Below are 25,789 nucleotides of genomic sequence, written 5' to 3'. Positions count from 1 at the left end.
GAGAGAGAGAGAGAGAGAGAGAGACCATACTCAGAACTTTCCCTGTTGGACCATGAGCCTATAGTCAACTGCAAAATATGTGCTGGAGTGTAATCCTGTGGGACTTCACGTAGATGTTGTGCATTTGATGAATATTTGTGAATGTATACATAACTGGAGGGACAAACATGTATTTAGTTAAGCTAGAGGGCATAAACAAACCAACACCAGTTGTCAGGTAGTGGGAGGAGGACACACACACGTTAATGCACAGGTGTGCTTTCCCTGATTACTGTGATGCCTTTGTTATTTAAAGGTCTTAATTCTATCAGATCCTGAAAATTCTATTTTTTACAGGTGTGGCTGTGTGGTAAGAAGCTTGCTTCCCAATCACATGGTTTGGGGTTCAGTTCCACCGCATGGCACTTTGGGCAGGTGTTTATTATAGTATCAAGCTGACCAAAGCCTTGTGAGTGGATTTGGTAAACGGAAACTGAAAGAAGCCCGTCGTATATATATATGCGTGTGTGTGTGTGTGTGCGGGACCGCCATTTCTTGACAACTGATGTTGATGTGTTATCGTCCCCATAACATAGCGGTCTGGCAAAAGAGACCAATGGAATAAATACCAGTTTTACATAAAATAAGTCCAAGGGTCAATTTCTTCAACTGAAATTTACTTATTCATTTACTTGTTTCAGTCATTCAACTTTGGCCATGCTTGAACACCGCCTTTAGTTGAACAAGTGAACCTCAGAACTTATTCTTTGTAAGCCTAGTACTTACTCTATGGGTCTCTTTTGCTGAACCACTAAGTTACAGGGACGTAAACACATCAGTGTCAAGAGACATATATATATATATATATATATATATATATATATATATATATATATATATATATATATGTTGTGGCGTGCAAGAGAGACGATTGCGCTGGTATGGACATGTGGTGAGAATGGAGGAGGATAGCTGCGTGAAAAAGTGCCACACCCTAACAGTTGAGGGAACCCGTGGAAGAGGTAGGCCCAGGAAGACCTGGGCTGAGGTGGTGAGGCAAGACCTTCGTACATTGGGCCTCACCGAGGCGATGACTACGGACCGAGACCTTTGGAAATGGGCTGTGCGTGAGAAGACCCGGCAAGCCAAGTAAGATCGTTGCCAGTGCCCCTGGACTGGTTCTTGTGCGGGTGGCACATGAGATGCACCATTTTGAGCGTGGCCGTTGCCAGTACCGCCTGACTGGCTCCTGTAGGATTTTCGAGCGAGATCGTTGCCAGTGCCCCTGGACTGGCTTGTGCGGGTGGCACATAAAAGACACCATTTCGAGCGTGGCCGTTTTCGTGCGGGTGACACGTAAAAGCACCCACTACACTCTCTGAGTGGTTGGCGTTAGGAAGGGCATCCAGCTGTAGAAACTCTGCCAAATCAGACTGGAGCCTGGTGTTGCCATCCGGTTTCACCAGTCCTCAGTCAAATCGTCCAACCCATGCTAGCATGGAAAGCGGACGTTAAACGATGATGATGATGATGATGATGATATGGTGGTTGTCTACTCCTTAAACAGAGTTTGACCACCTCCTGCACCTACACCTTAGCCCTTTCATGGCGTCTGATGTGGCTTTTTTAAACCAGACATAATGAAATCTAAAAACGCCGTCTAGACTATGCAACCCTCAACTGTTAGTAGCTACGATACCATATTTCTACATTAATAACTCTCCAATCCATGCCAGCATGGAACATAGACATTAAGTGGAATGCCAGTCTCTCATCCAGGAGGGCCTTGAAATCAATGTTACCAACTGGGGACTATGTGTGTCGTAGTGATAATAAAAAGACCCAAAGGAGGTCTGCAACGAAATAATTTTACTCAACACTTTGCAAGTGAATCAGTGGAGGCAAAGATGAGTCTCATTTACTTGACAATTTATGCACCACATTGCAGAAATCACAATGTAAGTATATCTGAAAGGGTAGTCTTACACTGTTGTACCGTTGAATTACAAATAATGCTCATCTGTTATGTTTGGGTTAAAATTTCATCAACATCAAAAATATATGAATTTTCATGGGAGTTATACATAGAATATAATTTCCAAATTTCATAAAGATCCCTTCAGTACTTTTGACGTAGTTTTGGATAAGAAAACAAATGACTAATGTGTGTGTTTGTGTGCATGTGTTTGTGTGTGATGGGTGTATATATGTATAGATATCTGTATGCATGTATATATATGTATATATGTGTACATATTACATGTACATCTATATATATATATATATACATCTACACATGTGTATACATATACATGTATGCATATAGATCTATATCTATATATATATATATATATGCATATACGTGTACATATACATGTATATGTATACATATACATCTCTTTCTCTCTCTTTCTCTGAAAGTATCTGTCATTACAGTATCGAAATGTGATTGTTTCAGTTAGTGGAATAACGTGTACATATACATCTATATGTATACATATACATCTCTCTCTCTCTCTCTCTCTCTCTCTCTCTCTCTCTGAAAGTATGTCATTACAGTATCGAAATGTGATTGTTTCAGTTAGTAGAATAGTTTCATTTTTAAAGTGAAAGTATTTGACATGAGTGTTTTTGTTTCACTTTTGACACGTAATACTTAAATAGTGGAGGAGATATTATGTTGCCGTGGGCTCGAACTCCGCAAGAAGTTAATAATTTTTTTTGACTAAAACACAACTGGAACCCTAAGTAAGGCATCTGTAAAATTTGAATGAAATTGGTTGCGTAGTTCTCGAGTTTTAGGGATTCACACAGACAGAGACAGACAGACAGACAGACATTCTCTTTTTTATATATATAGATATATATATATATATATATAGATATATATATATATATATATACATACACACAACGGGCTTCTTTTAGTTTCTGCCTATCAAATCTACTCACAAGCTTCTTATTTCTTTATTGTACACAAGGGGTTAAACATAGAGGGGACAAACAAGGACAGACAAAGGGGTTAAGTCGATTACATCAACTCCAGTGCATAACTGGTACTTAATTTATCGACCCCGAAAAGATGAAAGGCAAAGTCGACCTCGGCGGAATTTGAACTCAGAATGTAACGGCAGACGAAATACCGCTAAGTATTTCGCTTGGCATGCTAATGTATCTGCCAGCTCTCCGCCTCACAAGCTTCTTATCACAACCACTCTAAAAAGCACCATTTGAGCACGATTGTTTCCAGCTTCCCTTTACTGGCACTTGTGCTGATGGCATGTGAATAAAACATTGGACTGACTCCTGTGCAGGTGGCACATAAAAAACACCATTTGAGCGTGGCCATTGCCAATACTGCCGGACTGGCCCTCGTACCGGTAGCACGTAAAAAGCACCCACTACACTCTCGGAGTGGTTGGCGTTAGGAAGCGCATCCAGCTGTAGAAACTCTGCCAGATCAAATTGGAGCCTGGTGTAGCCATCTGGTTCGCCAGTCCCCAGTCAAATCCTGCAACCCATGCCAGCATGGAAAGCGGACGTTAAATGATGATGATGATGATGATGATATATATATATATACCGGAGTAAGCACATGAAATGTGCAACAAGGTGGAAAAAGGAGTACTCAAATACCAGAGGTAGAGCAATATGCTTTATTTAAAAGCAGCAGAAATATAACAAAAAAACCGTTACTCTGAGTTTCACGTTCCCGTTCATCGGAGAGTTTTCTAACAAAACTGTCCGATGAACGGGAACGTGAAACTCAGAGTAACGGTTTTTTTTGTTATATTTCTGCTGCTTTTAAATAAAGTATATACATATATATATATATATATATATATATATATATATATAGGTGCAGAAGTGGCTGTGTGGTAAGTAGCTTGCTTACCAACCACATGGTTCCGGGTCCAGTACCACTGCGTGGCACCTTGGGCAAGTGTCTTCTACTGTAGCCTCGGGCTGACCAAAGAGACGGAAACTGAAAGAAGCCCGTTGTGTATATATATATATATATATTATATATATGTATGTATGTATGTATGTGTGTGTGTGTATATGTTTGTGTGTGTGTGTATATGTTTGTGTGTGTGTGTGTATATGTTTGTGTGTGTGTGTGTTTGTCCCCCCCCCCCCCCACAACATCGCTTGACAACCGATGCTGGTGTGTTTACGTCCCCGTAACATAGTAGTTCGGCAAAAGGGAACGATAGAATAAGTACTAGGTTTATAAAGAATAAGTCCTGGGGTCGATTTGCTCGACTAAAGGCGGTGCTCCAGCATGGCCACAGTCAAATGACTGAAACAAGTAAAAGAGTAAAAGAGGTAAAGAAAAAAAAAAACCTAATTAGCCATGCAGAGAATAAACCAGAAAAGCCAAAAAATTTGAGATATTTCATTGAAAAAAACAAAATCTGTTTTTTCTCTTCATTTTACAAAACTTCGTTTGTTTACAGAAGCTCACAAACAACAGTGAAATTTTATGTAGGACACTAAATATACTTGGTTGGGCTTGTAACAGTTTTTATCATCAACACTATCACAGATGTTGTCCATCTAGAATTTCTTGTTTGTGTGATTTCAATATTAATTTCTCGTCACCATGTTACAAACTGATTAGCTACTATCAATAATTAATATTTCACTGGAAGAAAACAGTTTGTGTTGGTGTTGTTGCAGTTGTTGAGTTCCAAACCAGTATTTGGGCTATCTTGTTTGTTTGTTGTTGTTGTTAATGGTATCAAGGGGGGAGGGGAAGAGGTAGGGGGCAGTGCCCTTGACCCTTTTCAGAATCTCTGCAGTTGGGAAGAAGAGAAGAAGGGAGGGAGGATAGAGTCATCATCATTGTTTTATATCCACTTGCCAAGCTGACATGGGTCGGAGGGGTTGCCATGATTGGAGTCAGAGGACTGCATATCACTCATTTCATTTCTGGGGTGGTTTCTACAGCTGGATGCCTTTCCTAACACGCTTACCCTTTTGTTTCAGTCAATGGATAGTAACCATGCTGGAGCACAACCTTGTAAGGTTTTGTCGAGTGGTTCTCAGCCACTTTTTTACCCATGAATCCCTTTGATTTCCATTCTGCTCAAGTGAACCCTCATAGCCATTTGCTGTTCAAAATATCATCATCATCGTTGTTATATAATGTCTGTTATCCATGCTGGCATGGGTTGGACAGTGACTGAAACTGGTAGACTGGAGAGCTGCACCAGGATCCAATCTGATTTGGCATGGTTTCTACGGCTGGGGGCCCTTCCTAACACCAGCCACTTTATAGTGTGTAATGGGTACTTTTTACGTGCCACCAGCACGGTGACGGTTACGTGACACTGGCATTGGACATAACTACAATTTCCCCTGGCTTGACGAATCTTCTCGAGCATGGCATATCATCAAAGATCTCGGTCACTTGTCATTGCCTCCATGAGGCCCAACATTTGAAGATCATGCTTCACCACTTTGTCCCATATCTTCCTGGGTCTGCCCCTTCCATAGGTTCCCTCCACAGTTAGAGACTGGCACTTCTTTACACAGCTGCTCTCATATTTTTACAATTAAATTGCCTGGAAATTGTATGAAAAATTGTAACACTATTTTGTGTGAACCTGTGCAATTGCCATGTGGTATCCAAGAGACCAGAAAAGCCACTTGGTAGACCTCCATGATGATGGGAAGATGATTTAGTCAAGCAATTCGGGTCAAGATGGAAAAGAATGGAGCAATGAAGACAGAATTAGAAGTGCATTGTGACCTGTGGTGTGTAACAGCATCTAATGGCCCACTCAATACTGTGACACACAGACAACACATTTCATTCAGTTTCCATCTGCTAAATCCACTCACAACGCCATTGTCAGCCTGGGGCTATAGAAGACACTTGCCCAAAGTGCTGTGTAGTGGGACTGAACCCAAGATCACATGGTTGGGAAGTAAGCTTCTCAACCACACAGCCACACTTGTACCTACACAACTACATTTCCCAAAAAGGAAATAGAATTATCTACAAAAGATGAAGAAATAAGTACAGGACAATCAATTTGATCAATTAAAAACTGTTAAAGAACTCTGCTCCAGCATGGTCACAGGCTGATGATCAAAGCCTGTGAAAGAGCAAGCAGAGAGAAACAGTTCAAGAAAACAAAAGAGAACTCACCTTTGTGTGTTTTCTGGTGTGTCTTTAAGTTACCTGCGGTGCTGTATGTACGCGTACAACCCGTAAAAGTACATCGGAACCTGAAAAAAGAATCGACAACAATAGAAATTTTTTAAATAAGCTGCCAAACCGTTTCTTTTTTCCTCCCCGTCCCCCTGGCTAGGTAACCATGTCCTGCTCTACAGCAAGACACCTGTTTCTGCCTCTGTGTCTGTCACACACCAATCTTTCATCATCTGACACGAGATCAACCCCTCCAATGCCACATCACCTCTGAAAGGATCTTTAGTCTTGCAAGTTACCTGTTGACCCTCCCAGTGCTGGTGCCACATGAAAAGCATCCAGTCCACACTGTGAAGTGGTTGGCATTTGAAAGGGCAATGTCCTCGTCCCCTCTCAAAATTCATTGTCTTGAAGGTTATTTGGTGACTCTGCCTGTACTGGTGTCATGTAAAAAGCATCCAGTCCACGCTGTGAAGTGGTTGGCATTTGAAAGGGCATCCAGCTGTAAAAACCATGCCAAAACTGACCTTGCTTGTGCTGGTGCCACATAAAAAGCACTGAGTCCATTCTGCGGAGTGGTTGGTGTTAGGAAGGGCATCCAGCCATAATAACCCTTTTAAAACAGACACAGTAGCCAGGTGTAGTATTCTACTTGGCCAACTCCTGTCAAGCCATCCAACCCATGCCAGCATGGAAGGGGGACATTAAATGATGATGATAACCTACTCCTAGAATCCAACATACAGGCTGTCCTTGAGATTCGTCCATTTGATTTTGCATTTCTCAAAGCTTACTAGAGTTGGAGGAGTACTAGAGTACAAAATTGGAACAAATTTTACAACTGCAAATATACTGTAAATCCTTGAGTATAATACGCAGGGGATTTTTAGGGGGCTGTACCTCTGTAAAACCTAAACCTCGTGTATAATATGCACCCCTTCTCTAACTTGAGTCAAGGAGGTCTATATAACGTCCTTGGTTCGTAAACATATATACGGTAACGTCCTTTATTATTATTGTATATATAACAATGCAAACATGTAGCTTTTTTGTGCACTTTGCAGAAAATAAAGAAATAACAGTAATAACGTCAGTGAAAAATAAATATTAAGTAAATTGGTTTTACATATTTATCACTATCAGTTACAAGCCCGACATCACAAAATGAGTCTGAATAAACATTGCCGGACAGCAAAAAAGAGACTCGGACATTGCTTAGAAAATATTTTTCATTTTTAACCTCGTATATAGTACGCACTACGGATTTTGACCTTTAAATTTTAGGAAAAAATTGCAGATTATACTTGAGGATTTACGGTACACACACACACACACACACACACACACTATTCCATTTTTACATGCGTGACACTTACAGTCAGTCAAATAGACCAATTTCAAAGGCTGTCTGTGTGTGTTGTCACCATCTGTCTCTCTCTTTCTATTGCTCTCTCACTCTGACTGGGTAACCATTTATCTCCTCTACACCAAGGCACCTGTTTCTATCCCTCTGTCACAAGGCCACTAACCTCTCATCACCTGGCACAAGGGCACTGCCTCCAATTCCCCTCCCCACCCTTTGTTTTGTGAGTTCAGGGATTTCTCTCTAAATATGAAACCAATGGATCCTTAAATATATACATGTGTGTGTGTGCGTATTAAGTAATTGATAGGGAAGACATGCACCGAGAAATTCCTTACATAAATCCTGCAACAAAAGTGTAGTACAACGGATGACACCTGGTAGTCATAAGTGGTGAACATGCTCTCAAGGGACACTACTAGGGACATACACAAAACAAGGTTTGGACACTACATTTTAAAGTCTCCTATCTAAACTTTAATTTTAAACATTATCCATCTATCTATCTATATAAATACGCATTTTGTTCCATTTATTATTATTCTTCACATCTACTCAAAATACATCACTTTAACATGGTATTTCTACCTATTAACCGGGTATGATATCCCAGTTTTTGTGATTTTTGCTACCCCGGTAACTATTAACATATTTACATTATCAAGGTTTTTCAACCGAGATAATATTAATATATACATAAATTGGTTGGCGTTAGGAAGGGCATCCAGCTGTAGAAACTCTGCCAAATTAGATTGGAGCCTGGTGTTGCCATCCGGTTTCACCAGTCCTCAGTCAAATCGTCCAACCCATGCTAGCATGGAAAGCGGACGTTAAACGATGATGATGATGATGATGATGATATATATGAGTAGAATGTAGGCTAGTTGAAATATGTCACATATTTCAAATGCTTTAAGCAAATACACTGAATTTAATGTGGAGAATAAATCTCTGTTAAGGTAAAAAGGTGTGAAAACACCTGGTTCATTCAGTGTCATCATCTATTAGGAATCTCAGACATGACACTCAACGAACTGGTGTTGTCACACCTTTTTATTGTACAGTAACTGCAGTGTATTTGCCTTTTAGCAGTTTAAATATGTCACAAACATTTCAACTAACCTAAATTCTGTTCATACCTAAACACTGCTTCGTTGTTTTTACATATATATATATATATATATATATATATATATATATATATATAAGGATTTACTTTTTGTAATGAGATAAAAAAAACCAAGGCTGTGTATAATATAGAACATTTATAAATAGAATGTCTTACAGCTGTTTCGAAGATATTTATTATATCCCTTCATTGGAGACGGTGTGAAAGGATGGTTAAGCAATGGTTAATTTAGATAAGATAGGAAATAGAGAAAACGGCGGTGAGCTGGCAGAATCGTTAGCACGCCGGGCGAAATGCTTAGAAGTATTTCGTCTGCCATTACGTTCTGAGTTCAAGTTCCGCCGAGGTCGACATTGCCTTTCATCCTTTCGGGGTCGATAAATTAAGTACCAGTTACGCACTGGGGTCGATGTAATCGACTTAATGCCTTTGTCTGTCCTTGTTTGTCCCCTCTGTGTGTAGCCCCTTGTGGGCAGTAAAGAAACAAGATAGGAAATAGAGAATGAATTGGAGGAACGAAAATAGATGTGAGATATGCAGGGATATTGTATTTGTAGATCCATTATTTAGGCAGAATGGTGTACATATAAGATTCCAATGTCTTGTGGACCCCTTATTTGCATAATCACCGAACCTGGAGCTTAACTATGGTCTATCCATAGCACTTACTCAGCATTACCTGAAACCTCTGGGTCTAATTGACACCACTACCGCTCATAACCTATATATATATACATATGTATACACATATATATATATATTAGCCACATGTATATCCAATATGTACTTTGGCACTGGTAATAAGAGAAATACCTTTTCACTTCTTTTGCTTGTGTCTGTGGATCCTGTCTCTCTATAGTCAGCGTAGCATGTGTAGGGTTAAGGGGCATCGGACTATCACCTGGGTTTATCTGCATTAATATCTGATGTTCAGAGATTGTGTTGTGGATGTACCTGTGGAAGAACAAGAAAAGAAAAAAAAAATAGCAGCAGCACATAAAAACACACACAAAGAAAGAACTTCTCTACTTTGTCCCATGTTAGAATTAGCAGCTAAATCTCCGTTAAATCACACAATTGTTTTTTAAACTAGTGAAGAAAACATTATGTAATGTAATCCAAGCTATGTTCTACCTGAAAAGGAAATTAAAAAACTAAGATTGGCCGGTCATAGCTGGAACATTCTTTAAAAACATAAGGCTGTGAGATCAGGGCTGACCAGAGGCCTGAACAAAAAACAACAATGCATCTAAGATTATATTATTTTAAGGCGGTGAGCTGGCAGAATTGTTAGCCTGCTGGACAAAGAGCGACATTTCGTCTGTCTTTACGTTTTGAGTTCAAATTCCACTGGGATTGACTTTGCCTTTCATCCATTCAGGGTTAATAAAACAAGTACCAGCTGAGTACTGGGTTGATGTAATCGACTTAACCCATAAAATTTCAGGCCTTGTGTCTATAGAAGAAAGGATAGAATAAATACTAGACTTTAAAAATGTACTGGGGTCGAATCATTTGACTAAAAATTCAAGGCAGTGCCCCAGCATGGCCGTAGTCTAATGATTGAAAACAAAAGATTACTCAGTAAAATGACTCATTAAGTTGGTGGTTGGAACATAGCATGAAATTTTGATACGTTTTAGTTAACACCATTTTAAAACAAGAAGCTTGTTTCACAGGATGGAAGGGCACCCTCAGGCGGGTCGGTATCAAAAGGGTTAACTCTCTTGTTACCATATTCTTTCATTCTCTTACTTGTTTCAGTCATTTGACTGCAGCTATGCTGGAGCACCACTCCGAAGGGTTTTAGTTGAACAAGTTGACCCCCAGGACTTATTTCTAGTACTTATTCCATCGGACTCCTTTGCCGAACCGCTAAGTTATGAGGGACGTAAACACACCAACACCAGTTGTCAAGTGGTGATGGGGAACAAACACAGACACGAAGACATACACACATATACGATGGTCTTCTTTCAGTTTCCATCAACCAAATCCACTGACAAGGCTTTAGCCAGCTTGAGGCTAAAGTAGAAGACACTTGCCCAAGGTAACATGCAGTGGGACTGAACCTGGAACCATGTGGTTGGGAAGATATCTTCTGACCACATAGCCTTGCCTGCACCTATACACATTGCATTTGTTTTCAATTAATTTTTAAAAATGAGGAATTTAGAGAAATAAACATGAAATTTTGAAGGAGGGGGTTTAACCCCTTCAGCATTCAGATTTCGCTGTCAAATGCAATGCTTATTTATTCACAGTTTTGTATTAATCATGCATTATCTTGTAGCCTCAAGATTTTAATGATGTGATTGTCTAATTTTAAAATGACATTGTAGGGTAGGTGTGAGAGATTGGATCTGGTCAGTTTTACCATAAAATGAGTAGAATATTTGGGTCAGGTATGACCAGAGTAAATGCTAAAGGGTCAATTTAGACCACTTTAAAGTGAAAAGTTTGTGTCATAGCACTAAGATCAACGAGCCGGTACCAAATGGATTAACATTTCTGTGACCATATTTATGTTGGAATAAAACTTTGTTTCAGTTCATCATCATTTAGTGCCTGTTGTCCAGGCTGACATGGATTGATGGTGTGACCAGGGCTAGCAAGCTGGGGTGGAAGGGGCTGCACCAGGTTCCAGTCTGATTTGGCATGATATCCTTCCTAATGCCAACCACTTCAAAGTGTGTGCTGGGCGCTTCCACGGGTTGCCGCACGGGAGCTTTTGAAAATAGTGAAGAATTTATTGCTAGTAAATTGACTCATTATCAATGTGGTGTTTGGAACATAAATTGACATGAAATTTTGAAGGAAGATTTTTTAGATCACTTTTAAATACGAAGTTTGTATTGTAGAACAAGGAGTATTTTTAGGTGTGTTGGAATCCAAAAATTTAACCCTTCAGCATTCAAACCGGTTATATCCAGCCAAAATATTCCGTTTTTATGTTCAAACTGGCCAGATCTGGACTGCCACCTATCTTATAATTTCATATAAAAAATAAACAATTACATCGTCAAAATTTCGAAACTATCAGATAAAGCAAGATTAATTTAAAACAATGTGAATAATTAAGCATTACATTTGACAGAGTAATCTGAACACTGAAGGGTTAAACACCTAACTATTTGTCCCTCAGAACATTTTAGCCCTTTAGAATTTAAACTAGCTGTATCCGGCCTAAATACTGTTTTATGGTCGTACTGACCAGATCCAATCTCTCACACCTACCCTACAATGCCATTCTACAAATAAGCAATCACGTTGTTGAAGTCTGAAAGCTACAAACTAACGCATGATTAATTCAAAACAAAGAGAATAACTAAGCATTACATTTGATAGAATAATCTGGATGCTAAAGGCATCCTGCCAAATCAGAGCCTAGTCAATCCCATCAACCCCAGCGCTCAACTGGTACTGAAATGGTGGAGCCTGGTGCAGCCATCTGGTTTGCCAGTCCTCAGTCAAATCGTCCAACCCATGCTAGCATGGAAAGCGGATACAACTAGCCAGATCTGGTTTCTCACACCTACCGTACAATGTCATTCTAAAAATAGACTAACACATCATCAAAGTCTACAAGCTGCAAGATAATGTGAAGCCTTACATTTCACAGAGTGATCTGCATGCTGAAGAGTTGATGTATTATCTGTACTTGTGTGTGTTGGATATTGATGTGGCTGTTGTCAAGTTTCAGGCCTTGTGCCTATAGTAGAAAGGATTATTATTATTATTATTATATTATTATTATTATTATTCTTTGCTTTCTAGACCAAAGCAATTAGGTATTAACACTTTAATGACCAAAGACAAACAAAAGCCTAAAATTTGTTAGGAGTGGCTGTGTGGTAAGTAGCTTGCTTACCAACCACATGGTTCTGGGTTCAGTCCCACTGCGTGGCACCTTGGGCAAGTGTCTTCTACTATAGCCTCGGGCCGACCAATGCCTTGTGAGTGGATTTGGTAGACGGAAACTGAAAGAAGCCTGTCGTATATATGTATATATATATATATGTATGTGTGTGTATGTGTTTGTGTCTGTTCCCCCCCCCCCCCAGCTTCGCTTGACGACCGATGCTGGTGTGTTTGCGTCCCTGTAACTTGGCGGATTGGCAAAAAGAGACCGATAGAATAAGTACTAGGCTTACAAAGAATAAGTCCTGGGGTAGAGTTGCTCGACTAAAGGCGGTGCTGCAGCATGGCCGCAGTCAAATGACTGAAACAAGTAAAAGAGTAAAAGGAGTAAAAGAGAGTGTAATCAATGAAACCTTAAACATGGACTTGTAAATCTATGATGACATGAACAAATTGAAATATTTAAATGAATCATTATAAAATTAACTTCCATTTCAATGCCATGTTGAAATCAGCTGACCCATATCATGTTTTGCGTTATGACCCATTCCATCTTATGTTTGCTTAAACCTGCTCCTTGGTATAAAATGTGACACTTGAACCCTAAACCTTTTCGATAGCAACCTGCCTCAAAGTGTCTGTGGTTCTGTAACACTAACTTCCTGTTTTAAAGTGATCCAGTTTAAAATTTGTCCCCCAAATTTCAGGTTCACCTTTTTGTATTCAAACCAGTCGTGTCTGGCCAAAACATTCTACATGCTTTATGCTCAAACCAGCCAGATCCAGATTCTCCCACCTACGCTACAATGTCATTCTAAAATCATAGACTCATAACACTGAAATCTCAAAGCTACAAAATAACACACAATTAATTCAAGACAATGTGAAGAAATAAGCATTACATTTGACAGAGCGAAGGCACGTAGCTTAGTGGTAAATGTATATGGCTCACAATTGCAAGGTCAGGAGTACAATTCCCAGTGACATGTGTCCTTGAACTAGACCTTTTATTTTACATTGCTCCAGTTTATTAAGCTGGCAAAAACTAGAAGTATCATTTCAAGTGGCCAGCCTCGTCACACACAGTATCATGCTGAATTTCCCTGAAAACTATGTTAAGCGTACATACGTCTGTGGGGTACTCAACCACTTGCACGTTAATTTCACGAGCTGGCTGTTCTGTTGGTTGGATCAACTAGAACCCTAATCATCGTAACTAATGGAGTACCAGTTATATTTGACAGAGCAATCCGAATGTTAAGGGCTAATGTATGTTCCAAACACCAGCTTAATAACAAAAAAGTTGTTTTGCTAAATCCTTCATTATTTTCAAAACCAAAACAAAAACAGTGTATTTCAACAGAAATATGGTCACAAAAAAGGTTGACGCTTTTGATACCAATCTCTCTAAAACCATCTTTGGTTCTTTGATAGAAACTTCCTGTTTTAGAGTGATCTAAAACAAACCTTCCATCAAAATTCCATGCTAATATATATATATTCCTATCGACAATTTAATAATGACAGTTATTTTACCAAATTTTTTATTTTCAAAATGAACTGAAACAAAAGCAGTGGATTTCAACGGAATTATGGTAACAAAAGGCCTAAATACTGACATTGCATTGTGTTATCCTTAGGAAGGATCTCGCAGTATCATCAGTAACCAACACATTTTGATACATCAACACACACAATGGATTTTGAGCTTGATGGAAAAAAAGAAATAATACAGTTCTTTGCTCAAGAGAACAAAATGCCATGTGGTGTTTGTGTTGGTTCATTGCTCTCACTTCAAAATCACAACTCTGTCTTTCATCCCTCAGGGGCTTGTCGATAGACTGGCAGAAGCCTTAGAGGGTTAAACAAAATACCTTGTGGTGATTGCCTTGACCCGCTCTAGTAGGAATCCTTGGGTGTATTTGGGATTCCACTCTGTTGTCAACCAATTTAACACCACCACCTGGTCCTTGGCTACCTCTAGTAATGTCCACTCTGTTGTCACCCAGTTTAACACCACCTCTTGGTCCTGGGCTACCTTTGTGCCCATTCTGTTGTCAGCCAGTTTAATAACACCTCTAGTCCTTGGCTACCTTTAGCAGAGTCCACTCTGTTGTTACCCAGTTTGCCACCACCCCTTGGTCCTTGGCTACCTTTAATAGTGTCCACTCTGTTGTCAGACTTGAATAACAATGATAAAAAGAGTGTATGTTGGAGGAAGGCATGACAGCCACATCAATATCCAACACACACAAGTACAGATAATACATCAACTCTTCAGCATGCAGATCACTCTGTGAAATGTAAGGCTTCACATTATCTTGCAGCTTGTAGACTTTGATGATGTGTTAGTCTATTTTTAGAATGACATTGTACGGTAGGTGTGAGAAACCAGATCTGGCTAGTTTGAACATAAAACAATATTTGGGTCAAATATGTCCAGTTTAACCCTTTTGTTACCATATTTCTGTTAAGATGCTGTTAATATAACAAAGAATTTAGTAAAATAACTTAGTTATCATTAAACTAGTGTTAGGAACATAAATTGTGACTAAGGTTTGGTGGAAGATTTTAATTCAGAATCACACACACACACACACACACACACACACACACACACACACACACACACACACACACACACACACACGATTAAGTTATTTTTATGTGGTTTGATAATCGCTATTGAAACTAAAGTAAAGTCTGAAAACGTAGTCATCGTTAATAATAATAATAATAATAATAAAACATAAAATGGAAAAGGTCATAACGCAAAACATGATATGGGTCAACTGATTTCAACATGGTGTTGAAGTGGAAGTTAATTTTATGAGGATTCATTTAAATATTTCAATTTGTTCATGTCATCATAGGTTTACAAGACCATGTTTAAGGTTTCATTGATTACACTATGTAACGAATTTTAGGCTTTTGTTTGCCTTTGGTCATTAAAGTGTTGCTTCCTAATTGCTTTGGTCTAGAAAGCAAAGATTATTATCATTAGTCCCGTCAAACTTTGGCTCCGTGGACAGAACATTGATGTTTTAAAAATAATATTTATATATGATAGCAGGTGCATTTTTGCCAGCTTGACATTTGGAAGGGTCAGTCATGCAGAAGAAGCAGTGGGTTGAGTGGTCAGTTGGTTCTCTCCAGTTGGTTCCTGGTTCATTCCCACTGCGTGGCACCTTGGGCAAGTACCTTCTACTATAGCCACGGGCCGATCAAAGCCTTGTGAGTGGATTTGGTAGATGGAAACTGAAAGAAGCCCATCGTATATATATATATATATGTGTGTGTCTGTCCCCACAACATCACTTGACAACCGATGGCGGTGTGTTTATGTACCCCGTAACTTAGAGGTTCAGCAAAAGATGCTGATAGAATAAGTACTAGGCTTACAAAGAATAAGTCCTGGGGTCGATTTGCTCGACTAAAGGCGGTGCTCCAGCATGGCCACAGTCAAATGACTGAAACAAGTAAAAGAGTAAAGAGTATATGAAATTGTAATCTGAATGTTTTAAAAGTAATTATACTATTTAATGCATGTGTGTGTGTGTGTGTGTGTATGTACATAAATCATCATCATCATTTAACGTCCGCTTTCCAAGCTAGCATGGGTTGGATGATTTGACTGCAGACTGACAAACCAGATGGCTGTACCAGACTCCAGCATTTCAGTACCAGTTGAGCCCTGGGGTTGATGGGATGGACTAGGCTCCTTCCCCAAAATTTCAGGCCTAGTGCCTTGGCAGAATCGTTAGCATACTGGGCAGAATGCTAAGTGGTATTTCATCCTTTTGGGGTTGATAAAGTACCAGTGAAACACTGGAGTCAAGTGTCAGGCCTTCTGCCTTTAGTAGAAAGGATTATTATTATTATTATTATTATTATTATTATCATTATTATTTTTAACCCTTTAGCATTCAAATTACTCTATCAAATGTAAAGATTGTTTATTCATATCATTTTCAGTTAATCATATATTATCTCATAGCTGAGATTTCAGTGATGCTACTGTCTACCTTTAGGGTGACATTGTAGGGTAGGTGTGAGAGGTTAGACCCGGCCTGTTTGAACTTAAAACAGGATACGGACTAAATGCCAAAGGGTTAAGGTGAGAAACTGGCAGAAATTGTTAGCATTCTGCATGAATTACTTAGCAGTATTTCTTCTCACTCCTCATACTGAGTTCAAATCCCGGTAAACCTGATTTTACCTTCCATCCATTCTGGGTCAGTAAAATAAGTAACAGTGGAGAACTGTTGGTCAATGTAATCAATCAGACCCCTTCCCCAAAATTCCAAGTTTCGTGGCTACATTGTAAAAAGGATTATTTCTAATTAGGTCAACACGTTAGTTATTTTGCAAGGTCCTATTTTTTTTAATATCCATTTTAAGTTAAGCCTTTAATTTACATAATTAGATTGTTTTTCATAATCCGGTGTCTTTTTGAATGTTTCTTTTTAAAGACATTATTTCATTATTTGATTTGTTTCTGGGTTTGGTCTTTTTTTTTTTTTTTAATTAAAACCAAAAATAATAAATTAAAACAAAATCACATTATGTTCTGTCACAAAAGAAAGCAAGAAATATGCGGAGACCAATGGCACGAAGGTCATGTAACAAACAAAACTATTATTAGCCACGAGATATCCAACTGTGATTCTAGTTTATTCTCTTTTGCCTTGGCTAACCAGCACAATAGTCTAGTATCAGATGTGGCTCCGTGTGTTTGTGGTTGAGATGCTCGCCTCCAAACTGAGTGGCCTTACGTTAAGTCTACTAAAGCTCTAAGCTGACCAAAGACTTGCAAGAGGAAACTGAAAGAAGCCCTGTGTGTGTGTGTGTGTGTGTGTGTGTGTGTGTGTGTGTGTGTGTGTGTGTGTTCATGAGTGAGTATGTTTCTGTGTATATATATATTTGTTTTGCCATCATGGTTGTAAATGAGAACATTGCAACCATAAAACCGAAGTTGTTCACTGCCAGTCTTCCATGAAAGACATGTCTGGCCATAGGGAAAAATATTACATTGCTTTGAAGCAGACAAGGGTGGGTGACAGGAAAGGCATCAGCTGTAGAAAATCTGCCTTGTCACTGAAAAGTGGACATTAAACTCTTTAGCATTCAAACTGGCCATATCTAGCCTAAATATTCTCCCTGTTTTATGTCCAAACCAGACAGATGCAACCTCTCACACATACCCTACAATGTCCTAAAAATAAGCAAATCACATCATGAAAATCTCAAAGCTGCAAGATGAATGCATAATTAATTAAAAACAATGTGAATACTTAAGAGTTACATTTGACAGAATACTCTGAATGCTAAGGGGTTAAACGAACAAAAAGATGGAAATAAAAGGGAAGCAAAAAAAAAACCAAAGAAAAAACAAAAATTTTATCTCTTATATTGCGACCATGTTGGGGCATTACCTTGAAGAAATTTCAGTTGAATGAATCAACCCCCTATTCTTTTTTTTTTTTTTTAAAATAGCCTGGTACTTATTCTATCATTCTCTTTTGCTGAACTGCTAAATCATAGGGACTTAAACACAGCAAGACTTGTTGTCAAGCAGTGAGGGTGACAAACACATATATACACACACACACAACGGGCTTCTTTTAGTTTCCGTCTACGAAATTCACTTACAATGCTTCAATCAGCCCAAGGCTATAGCAGAAGACACTTGCCCAAAGTGCCACACAGTAGGATACACACACACACACACATACAACAGGGATGTGCAAGGTAGGCGGTGCCTACCTTGAATAAAATAGATTTGTAGCAACATTTTCGTTTTATGGCAAAATATACATCTAATTCAATAAAATTATGAAGTTTACTCTCATTACTATGCATAAAATGCACAATATTTTATTTTTTTGTAGATTAGGTAGACATAATTCGCCTCTGCTTTTCAATCTTAGTATTTTAGCTATGCATAGTACTGTATTAGTACACGTACGGTGAACACTCCTACAACAACGTTTTCTTTAAGGCGGAAATATTTTCGCTTATTTTTTGTGTGTTTTACTACATAAAAGTCAGCAACTGCCTACCCCAAGTAACTACTGATGACACGTGCCTGATATGGTTCCGGGGTCAGCCCCACTTGGTGGCACCTTGGTCAAGTGTCTTCTACTATATCCTCGAGCTGACCAAAGCCTTGTGAGTGGATCTGGTAGACGGAAACTGAAAGAAGCCCGTCCTATGTGTGTTTGTCCCCACCAACCGATGTTGGTGTGTTTACATTCCCGTAACTTAGTGGTTCGGCACAAGAGTCCGATAGAATAAGTACTCGGCTTACAAAAATTAGTCCTGGGATCGATTTGCTCGACTAAAGGCGGTGCTCCAGCATGGCCGCAGTCAAATGACTGAAACAAGTAAAAGAGTAAGTGATTTTGCTGTTATGACTGTTTGGAATGCCTTACAATAACTATTCAGATTGATTTTGGCCATTTTAGTTTTTAACTTAAAAACCATGGGTGGAGCCATTTTGGTATAACAAAAAGAAAAAAAAAAAAATTGTAAATATATTCAAGGGAGGTTTCGCTGTAGTTTCTAGCACAATCCAAACCACGCCCTCTTTTCACTCTCACATGTATTGATACTTCTTCAATATTTTGATAGAATGATAATGCTGCAGTAGCACACACGTGGTTCATTGGTGAAATAAAAGCAACAAAAAAAATTGTAATCACTATTTGTTTTTATATTTATATATATACACTATATATATATATATATATATATATATATATATATATATATATAAGTACTTTTACAGACAAATACCCCATGTATGTATATTTGAACTCAGAACATAATATATACTTATATATAAATATATGTGTGTGTGTGTGTGTGTGTGTGTACGTACATATAAAAGCACCCACTATACCCTCAGAGTGGTTGGCGTTAGGAAGGGCATCCAGCTGTAGAAACTCTGCCAAATCAGGTTGGAGCCTGGTGCAGCCATATGGTCCGCCAGTCCTCAGTCAAATCGTCCAATCCATGCTACCATGGAAAGCGGACGTTAAACGATGATGATGATAATCAGTTATTTGTAGGATTCATTTGCATGAAAGTATTGTAATAATCAGGACACAAAGAGTTGAGATTAGCATATCTGTGTGAACAGTGTAAACAGACACTCACATATATCAATGACTATATGGACATGTTTTAACACATATGCATGTCTCTCTCTCTCTCTTTCTCTCTCTCTCTCTCTCTCTCAATATATATATATATATATATATATATATATATAAACATGCATATGGTGAAGGTCAAAGCACAATCTTTACATATCTTTCAATGTTCTTGTCTTTCCCTGATATATTAAAGCATGTGAAGCAGACCTGTTTTTGTCTTTTTCCAAATAATACTTTTCTCAAATATAAAAATATCTTCATACTTTGACCATGAGAAAGTATCAAAAAAAAAAATAAATAAATAAATCAAATGTAAACGTCAAAGATTTTAAACTGCTATTATGCGTGTATAAGAACATACTCTTTACTCTTTTACTTGTTTCAGTCATTTGACTGTGGCCATGCTGGAGCACCACCTTTAGTCAAGCAAATCGACCCCAGGACTTATTCTTTGTAAGCCTAGTATTTATTCTATCGTTCTCTTTTGCCGAACCGCTAAGTGACGGGGACGTAAACACACCAGCATGGGTTGTCAAGCAATGCTAGGGGGACAAACAGACACACAAACACATACATATATACGATGGGCTTCTTTCAGTTTCCGTCTACTAAATCCACTCACAAGGCTTTGGTGAGCAAGCTACTTTGGTAAGCAAGCTACTTACCACACAGCCACTCCTGCGCCTATATACATATAGAAAATCAGTGACTTGTTTCAGTCAATAAATTGAGCCCATGCTGGGGCACTGTCTTGAAGGTTTTTAGTTGACCAAATTGGTAGTATTACTTAAAGCTTGCTACTTATTCTACTGGTCTCTTCTTTTGCTGAACTGCAAAGTGAAGAGGATGTAAACAAACCAACACCAACTATCAAGTGATGAGACAAAATACAATGCGTGGGTGAGTATACGATGGGCTTGCACATAGTAACTATCTACTAAATTCACTCACAAGGCTATGATTGACCTGGAGTTATAGTAGAAGATACATGGGGTGGTGCACAATGGGATTGAACTGGAAACTAAATGGTTGCAAAATGAGCAGCTTAACCACATAGCTATGCCTATATATATATATATATATATATATATATATATATATATATATAGGTGGTGGTGAAGCATGACCTTCGAACATTAGGCCTCACCGAGGCAATGACTAGTAACCGAGACCTTTCGAAATATGCAGTGCATGAGAAGACCCAGCAAGCCAAGTGAGACCATAACCTGTGGCCTACTTATGAGTACCCCTCATTCACTGGACAATAAACCTTGCTTGCGAAGACCTGTTGAGGCAAGTGAAATCGAAATCAAATTCGCAAATTCAATGACCGGCACCCGTGCCAGTGGAGAACTAAGAGCACCATCCGAGTGTGATCGCTGCTGGAGCAGCTGACTGTACTGCCTGACTGGCCCTCGTGCTGGTGGCACACAAAAGCACCCACTGCACTCTCGGAGTGGTTAGTGTTAGGAAGGGCATCCAGCTGTAGAAACTGACAGATCAGATTGGAGCCTGGTGTAGCCTTCTGGCTTGCCAGTCCTCAGTCAAATCGTCCAACCCATGCTAGCATGGAAAGCGGATGTTAAATGATGATAATGATGACACACACACCACACATAAGTAGTTTGTTTGATAACCAGGACGTCTAGGAAGTTGCCAGGGTAACAAGACAACAGAGTCAGCCAAAGTAAATAACTATTATAGCATTGAGTACTTCACCTGCTCTATTCCTTACCATGTGTGTGTATACTCTTTTACTCTTTTACTTGTTTCAGTCTTTTGACTGTGGCCATAAACACACCAGCATCGGTTGTCAAGCGATGTTGGGGGGACAAACACAGACATACAAACACATACACACATACATATATATATATACGACAGGCTTCTTTCAGTTTCCGTCTACCAAATCCACTCAAGGCATTGGTCGGCCCGAGGCTATAGTAGAAGACACTTGCCCAAGATGCCACGCAGTGGGACTGAACCCGGGACCATGTGGTTGGTAAGCAAGCTACTTACCACACAGCCACTCCTACGCCTATAAACACACATACACTTGAGTTTTATTTTCCCTGCCTACCTCACTAAACCTAGAAACAGTAATCCCTCGACTATCGCGGGTGTTAAGAGGGCTTTAGTCAAAGAAAATGACCCCAGTACTTATTTTTTGTAAGCCTAGTAATTATTCTGTCGGTCACTTCTGCCAAATCGCTAAGTTACAGGGATCTAAACACACCAACATTGGTTGTCAGTTGATGGTGGGGGACAAACACAGACACACACATCAATATATATATATATATATATATATATATATATATATATATATATCAATTACTAGCCTGATAGACTCGGCTATGTCAAGATGGATTTATGTATTCTTCCTCCCACTTGGATTTTTATGTATTTTTTCTCCCACTTGGATTTGAAATGTTGCCACAATTATAATATGTCTATTCCACTGTAATTTTCTGCATTTTCGTGCAGCTGAAGATTGCTCTTCATATTGCATTTAATGTAATGCTCGCATTACTTAAATAAATGGAGTAGCATGAAGCGTGCGTACTGCAATCACCTTTGAAACCCGTGTTGCTTATTTTGATCACCTATCCTTTTGGAATGGTTTTTGTATAATATAATACCATACCATACGATATTCTGGTGCCTACACATAAGTACCATATTCAATCTTGAATCTAAATCTAAACCCTCTCTCTCTCTCTCTCTATATATATATATATATATGTATGTGAAGGGTTTCTTGCAGTTTCCGTCCACCAAATCCACTCACAAGGCTTTGGTCGGCCTAAGGCTATATATCATCATCATGGCTGTGTGGTAAGAAGTTTGCTTCTCAACCACATGGTTCCAGGTTCAGTCCCACTGTGTGGCACCTTGGGCAAGTGTCTTCTACTAAAGCTTCGGGCCGACCAAAGCCTCGTGAGTGGATTTGGTAGACGGAAAATGAAAGAAATTCATCCTGTGTGTGTGTGTGTATTTGCCTCTCTGTGTTTGTCCCCCCCCCCACCATCACATGCCAACCGATGTCGGTGTGTTTACGTCCTCGTAACTTTGCGGTTCGGCAAAAGAGACCAGTAGAATATGTACTAGGCTTACAAAGAATAAGTCCTGGGGCCGATTTGTTCGACGAGAGGCGGTGCTCCAGCATGGCCGCAGTCAAAATGAGTGAAACAAGTAAAACAAAAATGAAAGATACACACACACACGGATTTTGTGAAAGGAGAGGGGGTGACCGCCAGTTTCTTTTGTCTGTATGTATACATATGTATACATCCTCACGGTGGTGCACCAGCATGACCGCAGCCACTTGGCTGAAACACATAAATAAATTAAAAAAATATGCATGTGTGTGTGTGTATATATATATATATATATATATATATATATATATATATATACACACACACATACATACATACATACATATATATATGTATATAGTGTGCGTGTATAATTAAAAGCTTTCTAGAATCTACTAGAAATTACGATCGCATTCGACTGCAGCGGAATTTGAACTAAGGAAGACGACCGCGACACCGGACTGTAAAACTGCACTCGCGAAACCAAAACAATAATAATAAATCATTTATGCTTTTCAAAAAACAAATTTCATCTGATGGAGACTGAATATTCACATCCGTCATAGAAGAAAGGGAAAAAAGAAAAAATTACAAGTTGAGACAAGCACGTTGTTTAGTTCAAATCAACCCTTGATCTGGGAAACCTATGATTAAAGACATTTCGCTTACACACACACACACACAAAGAGGATGTACAGAGTATGTAGGACCTACACTAAACACCGACTCAATCATCTGTCCTTCTTATTTTAAAAAGGTATCGTGAAATTTGACGAAGATATGGCTGTAATTGTCTGTTGCTGGCTTGTTGAAACAAACATGTTGTTACTGACGAGTCCCAGGTCAGCTCTAATTAAGGAGACATATCGTGAAAAGGTATTCTAGCCGTGGCCACTTCATTTATTTTATGACTCACCCCCAACCTTTTTTTAATGTGGAAGGATTGGATGTAATCTGAAAAGGATTTAAGCTGCTACATCTAGTAAACCGAGAGAGGATCATACCTGGTCTCTGTTGTAACAGGCAGGATTTCACCAAGGACATTGATAACATAAGTGATAAAGCTCCAAGTATGGGAAACGAAACCGAGTCGCAAGAAACCGTATTGCTTTTAGAAAGATGAGAGGAAGTCTGAGTAATATTAAAAGGGAATGGTGTGGGCGTTACGTAGTTCCCGGAATTGGTAGAATGGTAACGAGTTCTTCAACATGAAGCACGTTCTTAGAATTTATAATTATTAGAAGAGAGGATAACAAAACTACGTGATGGTCATGCCTTTTTCGAAAATCGGTGACGAGAGTAAATATAATATGAAAACAGGATATGAACATTAAAGTCAATTATCGCTCGAATAAACTATCTGACATGTACACCCTCATTAAAAACCACACACACACACATATTACTCTTTTACTTGTTTCAGTCATTTGACTGTGGCCATGTTGGAGCACCGCCATGCACACACTAGAAGCAAACATTATATATATTAACATACACATGTGTAGCTGTATAAACATACTCACTTTTCTTTTAAATAGATTACAAAATATAGTTATAATTCGCTTGAAAACAGGTACAATACAAAGTTGACGAGCCGTTGCCAAGAAAACTTCGAAGTCACAGTGACTATGTATTTCTTTATCATACACCTGTACAAATATACACGTGTCGTTATGCCTGTATTTATATATATATACACACACACACACAGACATATATATCTGCAGAGATACATATACGCAGAGAGATAAACACAGATTGTTATCAGCTGAAATGTGTTTCTAATACTGTATGAAATGCATAACATACATTAGATAGAGACACACATGGTATATAGATTCGTACACAAATTATGTATGTGAGTGCGTGTGTATATATTTCTGTGTATATCTTATATAATATTCACACGTCAACACCTACGACAAGTTCATAACAAACAGGTAATCAGGAAAGCAGTTATTCAAAAGATATCCTCCACGCCCTACAAACCACAGAAGACAATGCTGCCCTCCATAAACTCAAACCCACCCTCTAACAGACACAGTAATAACGACAATAATATATATATATGTAATAATTATTTAGGAAACTAATCAAGGGAATCCCTTACCCGCCGACGGAGGTCTCGAGGTTAGCAGTGGATGTCTGTATAATGTTCCCGTCACCTCCTTTCCGTACATCGAACAGATGCGGAAGGAGGAGTCGCCGTCGTTGTTGTCGTTGGCAGTCATCGCTTTCATCGCCAGTCTGCCTCTCATCGACCTTGTTATCGTCACACCCTGCTCCTGCTTCTCCTCGTTTTCTCTCCCCGCTTTCGTTTCCTTCTTCGTCCTCCTCGCCTTCGACCTTAAACTTCACCATAGCACCGTAGTCTTCCTCGTCCATGTCCGTCTCGATGAAGACGGCTGTCATCGAACTCATGTCGTTCTCCTCGTCTTCTTCGTCGTAGCCGATTGGGTTCTCTCCGACGTAACTGATGAAAGGCAACCTTTCATCGTCATCATCATCATCACCGTCTTCGTCTTCTCCGTTATGGTGATGGTGGTGATAATGTGACTGCCCCTGTGTTATGTCGTGGCGGTCTTCCTCGTTTTTGTGATAATATCCTCCAGCCACAACACAACCACAGCTACCACCACCACAGCTACCACCACCACCACCACCTCCAGCTCTGTCCGAACTGTTAGCGATGCTATTATCATTGTTACTGGGGGTATGGTTGCTGTTTGTTGCACTAATAATTGCAGCGTTTTCTCTGTTGGGGTCGGTGCTTGTGCAAGGCCGAGGGCTGTTCTTTTCTTCCATAGTTACAAAGGAAGAAATTTCCATGAAGAAGAAGGAGTAGAGCTGTGACACCCTCTCCTACTTTGTTGTCGCCCTGATAGCCTGAAAATATTGATTACAGGTCAGTTAACTTATGCCTTTATGGTCCTTTCGAGTCTTCTCCGAAGACCACTTCTTTCGATACTGTACCAGGACAGCAACTAAGGCAAGCAAAAGGTGGCCAGCGAACAATACACTACACGATTTACG

At 39.2% G+C, this 25,789-nt stretch overlaps 1 protein-coding gene and 1 long non-coding RNA gene across 2 annotated transcripts in view; both read right to left on the bottom strand.

The window, feature by feature from the left end:
- LOC149130873 (uncharacterized) overlaps positions 1-25,742 on the bottom strand; it is a 65,504-nt gene extending 39,762 nt beyond the window's left edge. Inside the window, exons 1-3 of the mRNA XM_089343240.1 lie at positions 24,867-25,742; positions 9,448-9,588; positions 6,140-6,219 (exon numbers count right to left, since the gene is read on the bottom strand). Of these exons, the coding sequence (XP_089199366.1) occupies positions 6,140-6,219; positions 9,448-9,588; positions 24,867-25,585 (940 nt within the window). The 5' untranslated portion in view covers positions 25,586-25,742. The remainder of the gene's footprint in view (positions 1-6,139; positions 6,220-9,447; positions 9,589-24,866) is intronic.
- Positions 1-25,789, bottom strand: part of LOC149130870 (uncharacterized) — a 506,474-nt gene that overhangs the window by 83,978 nt on the left and 396,707 nt on the right. The window lies entirely within an intron of this gene.

Source organism: Octopus bimaculoides, chromosome 27 (genome assembly GCF_046866305.1).
Source record: "Octopus bimaculoides isolate indiv1 chromosome 27, ASM4686630v1, whole genome shotgun sequence".
NCBI classification, from domain to species: domain Eukaryota; kingdom Metazoa; phylum Mollusca; class Cephalopoda; order Octopoda; family Octopodidae; genus Octopus; species Octopus bimaculoides.
Note: the sequence above shows the minus strand (reverse complement) of the source record. Positions and strands in the feature narration are given on the sequence as shown.